We start from the raw sequence: 5,915 nt of genomic DNA on the forward strand, positions 1-5,915 counted from the left end.
TTGATTGTTGGTATCATGATTGAAGTTTATTTCTGTTTGAGATTATCTCCATGTAATTATTTCTCATAATTATTTGCAACTTTATAACTTCACTTAAAATATTTTTGTTTGAATATTTAATTGATCATGTTCGCAATAAAACAATTCACTGTCTATTTATATTGTTTGAATTACCATATTTGCCGTTTGATGATTTTTGTAATTATTAAATAACATTTGTAGTGTGATTATAAAATGATTTTTTTTTATCCAAATTGCATACATCTACCCTTGCTCTCTTGTTCCATAGCCTGTTACTGGCCAATTGTATAGAACAAATTAACAGAATTTTTTCCTTTTTACATTTACGATACCAAAGATTTTGTTTTAATTATCAACTTAATTATTCTGGATTTTTTTTGTGTAAAGCAATTTTTTCAGCCATGTATATAATGACATAATTTCCTTGGTGAGATTAAATGTTTGACTAATTATGAGGTACATGAACCTTAGGTACATGAATATGGGACAATAGTCCCGAAACATTATGATAATTTAGAATAAAATATATCCAAATTTAGGAAGTTTTTAACTTCAAAAAATTTAATGAAACATCTTAATTATATTTAATCTCATGATTCTGTTCTGAATTTATTCCGTATTCATTTTAAAAATATATCTTTATTTTTGCAGGTTGTGACGGGAGGATCATACGATGTTGATGTCTCATTGGAAGCTCCTAACTCGGAAGTGATTTATCGTCAATTGAAAGCACAATTTGACTCTCACACTTTTGTCGCTCCGCAAACTGGAGAATATGCCGCCTGTTTCAGTAATCAGTTTTCCACTTTTTCACATAAACTAGTCTACATGGACTTCCAAGTCGGTGATGAACCCCTTCTACCTGGTCTGGGGGAACATTCAACTGTCATGACTCAGGTTTGTAAATTTTTTAATCAAGATTTATTTAAAAAATAGATTAATACTTTGGTGTCAACTGTGTGTTCATTAGTTTTTTTTTTATAGGGAACAAGTACTTTTATTCAAATTAAAAAAAAAAAAAAAAAAAAAACATGTATTATAAATAATAATTTCTGGAAAAAAAATCCTGTATTAACTAATTTGACAACATTTCAAACTTATGCTTAGTCTATTTTTCAATCAATTCCTTGAATCATAAATTAAAATTTTTCAACAATCTTAGAACTTTTTTTATATATATAATAATTGACTTATATCAAATATCTTTCCATCCTTCTGGATTCTTTCCTGCATAGGTTTTCCCTTTGGACAGTAATAGTGAGCTTCACAGCACTTCTCGGGGTGACCAGCCCTATTAGTAGGCGAATTCTTTCCATTTCTCCTTCCAGACATCCCTGCCCCTAGCAGCAGAAGAGTCCTGCCATCCTCTTGAACATATAGCTCCATCTTTTCTTTTGACGTCCTCTGCTTCTTTGAAGGTCGTATGGAGTCCATTCTGTGGCAATTTTTGACCATCTGTCATCTTCGCACCCAAGGAGATGCCCTGCCCATTTCCATTTGCTCAATCTTGTCACCTTTTCCTCACATTCACAATGCTTCTTCCAATATTATTTTGCCACACCTGTAGTTTCCTCTCCTGAGCTGTCAGTGACCACACTAGGCATCCATTAGTGACCACTGTGCTAATACAACTTTCGAAGACCTGCCTTTTAAGGTCAATACTTGTTTTTTCCTTCATTATATGCCTGAGGGACCAAAACTTATTCCAGCCGAGTGCCAATCTCCTCTGGACCTCCTTTGCTCCTCTAACCGTGAATGATATTAACTGACCCAGATAAATATGCTCTTCAACATATGCCAACTTATGGTTGTTAATTTCACACTCCTCTTTTACGCTGTTTGTCATAAGTTTCGTCTTCTGGTAGTTCGGATAAAGACCAACCTCTTCACACAATGCCAGAAGCTGCTTCACAGTTTAACATGTCAAAGTGTGTTGAATAGAGAAATATTTCCTTCTTTTAACATTTTAAAACGATACAATATTTATCATGATTGAAAGTCTGTTACTAGGTCTGCTAAATGGAAAATGACGTCACGGAACAGACCAACTAAGCTCCATTTTGTCAGTTGTCATTTTGATGGTGTTAGTTGCTTGTAGTTCATTTTTGGTTGTTTTTTTTTTTGTTTTGGACGTTTTTAAACTCTAATAAAATAATGGGGGGGGGGGGGAATAGAAGAGGAAACAGAAAACAAGTGAGGTGCAGAAAAGATGATGTGAGAAAGCTGTCGGAGATTTTATTATTTCGTAAAGATTACAAGGTCACAAAACAAGTTGCCCAGAAAATCCATTAGGAGCTCCTCTGCATTTAACATATAACATGGACTTCAAATTAGGCTGCTCACAATCTGAAACTTTACATTTAGTACATTATGAATACCCCTGATAAAGATAAGTACTTTTAAGTTAAACAAAAAAGTTAATCTCTTCTTTATCATGTAAAGTAAGATAGAATAAAACCTTTATAAACAATAAAATGAAAATTTTAGATTAAAAGAAAATAAAAATTAATTTTTTAATCCAAAAGAAAAAATATACTTAACTAATCATTCAGTTTAGAATGAACTTATAAGGAGAAGATGGTCAGAGAGGAGGGAGGGGTGGTGCGGTCAGCAAAGATATAGAAATTGACGAAACTTATTCATTTGTGCCGATGTTTGGACCTGAAAGTCATGGCCCAGGAAAAACTAAATGAGATAACAACCTTTTTCAGGGAAAAATAAAAATAAAATAATAAACAAACTTGGAAATATACATAATAATTTAAGTAGATAGTACTTGATACGAATAGAAGATTAGTATTATATTGTATATCTTTTACTAGTATTTTATCTTCTATTAGTATTAACTACTATCTACTCAATTTATTGTTATATATATTTCTAAGTTTGTTTGTTATTATTTTATTTTTATTTGTATGTTTCTCTGAATAAAGGTTGTTATTTCGTTTGGTATTTCAGCTCTGATGAAGGACTGAAATCCAGATTGAAACATTGGTGCAAATAAATAGGTTGTGTATCCTTGCTGACCGTACTCCCGACCATCTTCTCATATCAGTGTATGGTCAAATATTAACGTTTCATTAAAATGAACTTAAAATTTAAGTCTTATGATATAAAGCTTGAAGAGGAGGGTCCAGGAGATCGTTGCTGAACTGTGGTTACCCAAGGTTGGAAAAAAACTGTACAGTCTCATAGAAAATTATTTAAGTCTTCCTGTGGCAGTGAAAAAATTTGTCTGGTATATAGGCATACCAATTCTTGAAGTTTCCCAGTGTTCAGCCAAATTAAGATGAGACTAGTGGGGAGAGGGGGAAATTACTTAAAGTTCCTTGCCATTCCTCTCTGCTTGCGACTTACGCACTAGAATTCTATGTTATATCTTATTACTATAAAATTCCTATGAGCTATTATTTTATTTTTCTCATTTCATATATATTTATTGATTAATTGTTTGAGAGTGGTTTATGTTAATAATAACACCAACTACACATAATCCACTTTACTATCAACAAAGTTTATTTTAATCCTCCAACATCTCGGCCCTTAAACCATTATCAAGGAGACTACCTAAAAATTGTTACCATATTACTCCCTCACACATAACACAAATATTTTTGAACCTACTTCAATTATTGGCATGTAACAATACGCTTTAAAAAATGTCTTTTATTTGCCGGCTAACTTCCTCATATATCATATAATCTTCAAAACAAAATAATATCATTATAGTTTCATATTGAAATGGCTATTTAATTACGAAAATATATAATAAGAAAATTTGTTTAAAGAATAGTTGTTGTATTGAGATTATTTGTTTTTTTTTGTCAATAAATAGCCATTTTATTAAATTTTAACATGAAACTGTTATATTACTTTTTAATATTTGTTTTTGTTAGTCAAAAGATATTTTTTAATGAATTGTGACAATTCAATAGTTGAGGTATGTTTAAGAAACACTAGTATTATGTTGTGAGGGAATAATATGTTACAATATGAAAACAACTTCTATGTTGTCTCCTTGATAATGGCCTTAGGGCTGAAACATCGGGGGACTAAATTAAACTGTAAGGACTAAACTTGGTCATTTTTAGTTGTTATTACATATGTTTATAATTTTTAAAAACAATTTTTTTCTTTCAACTTTTGTTTATAGATGGAGTCATCTGCAGAAAAGGTGCACAAGTCATTAGTTACCATTGCTGACTACCAAACCCACCACAAACTGCGTGAAGCACAAGGAAGAAAACGTGCTGAAGATCTCAACGAGAGAGTGTTCTGGTGGTCCCTGTTAGAGACGATAGTAATTCTCACTGTTGGTTTTGGCCAAGTCTGCATTCTTAAAAACTTTTTCTCTGAGAAAAGGCCTGTTCAGTACACAAGAATTTCATAGGGAATGATAAAAACTTTAGATTTAATATTCAAACATCATTGTAATACCTCAAGTCATTTTACCAAATAGTTCATCTTTTCTCAGTGTCCTCTTGAAATTTTTGTATTTTGCAAGTAAAAAAAAATTAATTGTTATATGTTTTTTGCAGTCAATATATGAATGTGCCGTAAATTAAATATAATTCATGTATTAGTCGTTGTAAGATAATTCCTTAATACTGGATCAGTAAAGTAACTTATTTTTCTTCTGTTGGAACTGTAAATTATTTTTTTATTTCTGTAATTTATTGAATGCGTGGTGTCCTTTATTTTTTGTTATTATTATATTTTTTTAAATTTAGATTAAAGAATTTTGTGTAGTTTTATGAAAGGGTTAATGTTGATATTTTTAATTTTTTTTTTTTTAGAGTCTGTTTATGGGTTTATATTCATTATTCCTTTATATAAATAAAGCTGAGATATTCCGTGAAGTTCAGCTTAAAACATACATGTACATACATAGTAAAAATACATTCATCACACTTTATTTTGTTTTATATTTCTAAAAATTTTGATTGTTGTTTCTCATTAGATTATCTTTATTTCTTTTCTAATGGTGTAAATTTGTAAAATGTCCAATAATTTATTTAATCTATATCTTAATGTTATTTTCTTCTTGTAAAACATCAACCTTAAATGCTCATTACATTTAATTATGATGAAAGTACTGTTTAATTAAACTATAATTGATGTTTAAGTATTATTTTTTTTTTTTCTAATATTTATCAAGAAAAAGGAGATTTCATTCTACAAATAATAGCTGTAGTTGGGAAATTGCCTACCATCAGCGCTGTAGAAGAGAGAGAAATACTTTATTCATTCATGGTGCCCAAATACATGGGGTTCCTACATTACACAGCATACTAATCAATCCATGCTCGGATACATATAAATTACATGGTATAATAAAATAGAAAGAGAACAGTTTTTTCCCTCACAGTTTCCTTTTACTATCAATTCCAGTCTATACACTAAATACAAATATTCAATTTATTCCTTTTTTCTTTCCCTTTCTTGTTCCTTCCATTTCACAATTTTTATTTCACCAGGTCGACAAATTTACACTCCCAAATTCACCCTCTCAGATCCTCTCTGGTGACCCGTTGAACAAATTCACTATTAGACAGCAATGTGAGATCAAACCATTACTAATAGTCTTAGCAGTAGAACAGTTTACCAAAAAACAAACAAATAAATACATTTTACCAGAACAAAACTAATAAATAGATTTAAAGGAAAGTGGAATAAAAAGCTGGTTAAAAGAAACACTTGAATAGATAAATAAGTTTAAAAAAAAATAATACTAATAAAATAAAATAATTTACTAAATAATTCAACAACACTATCCAAATTATAGTCTCAAAACATTTATTTCATTCACATGTCCAACGTTTCGGCCAATCCGGCCATCCTCAGGGACAATCTTAATTTACTCAGAGACATATTATTTAACCCTTTTAAAAAAC

At 30.4% G+C, this 5,915-nt stretch overlaps 2 protein-coding genes across 4 annotated transcripts in view; one reads left to right on the top strand and one right to left on the bottom strand.

The window, feature by feature from the left end:
• p24-1 (p24-related-1) overlaps nucleotides 1–5,146 on the top strand; it is an 11,360-nt gene extending 6,214 nt beyond the window's left edge. Inside the window, exons 2-3 of the mRNA XM_014436098.3 lie at nucleotides 673–918; nucleotides 4,175–5,146. Coding sequence (XP_014291584.1) covers nucleotides 673–918; nucleotides 4,175–4,411 — 483 coding nt within the window. The 3' untranslated portion in view covers nucleotides 4,412–5,146. The remainder of the gene's footprint in view (nucleotides 1–672; nucleotides 919–4,174) is intronic.
• LOC106690603 (serine/threonine-protein phosphatase 6 regulatory ankyrin repeat subunit A) overlaps nucleotides 2,218–5,915 on the bottom strand; it is a 20,631-nt gene continuing 16,933 nt past the window's right edge. The window contains exon 11 of one of the 3 annotated variants that reach the window (XM_067044899.1): nucleotides 2,218–2,373. In XM_067044899.1, coding sequence (XP_066901000.1) covers nucleotides 2,347–2,373 — 27 coding nt within the window. In that variant the 3' untranslated portion in view covers nucleotides 2,218–2,346. Of the gene's footprint in view, nucleotides 2,374–5,546; nucleotides 5,566–5,915 lie in introns of those variants that run through there. The other 2 variants (XM_067044901.1, XM_067044904.1) reach the window with 2 other exon arrangements.

The sequence above is a fragment of the Halyomorpha halys genome, unplaced genomic scaffold (genome assembly GCF_000696795.3).
Source record: "Halyomorpha halys isolate HHAL.00 unplaced genomic scaffold, Hhal_1.1 Scaffold1771.1, whole genome shotgun sequence".
NCBI classification, from domain to species: domain Eukaryota; kingdom Metazoa; phylum Arthropoda; class Insecta; order Hemiptera; family Pentatomidae; genus Halyomorpha; species Halyomorpha halys.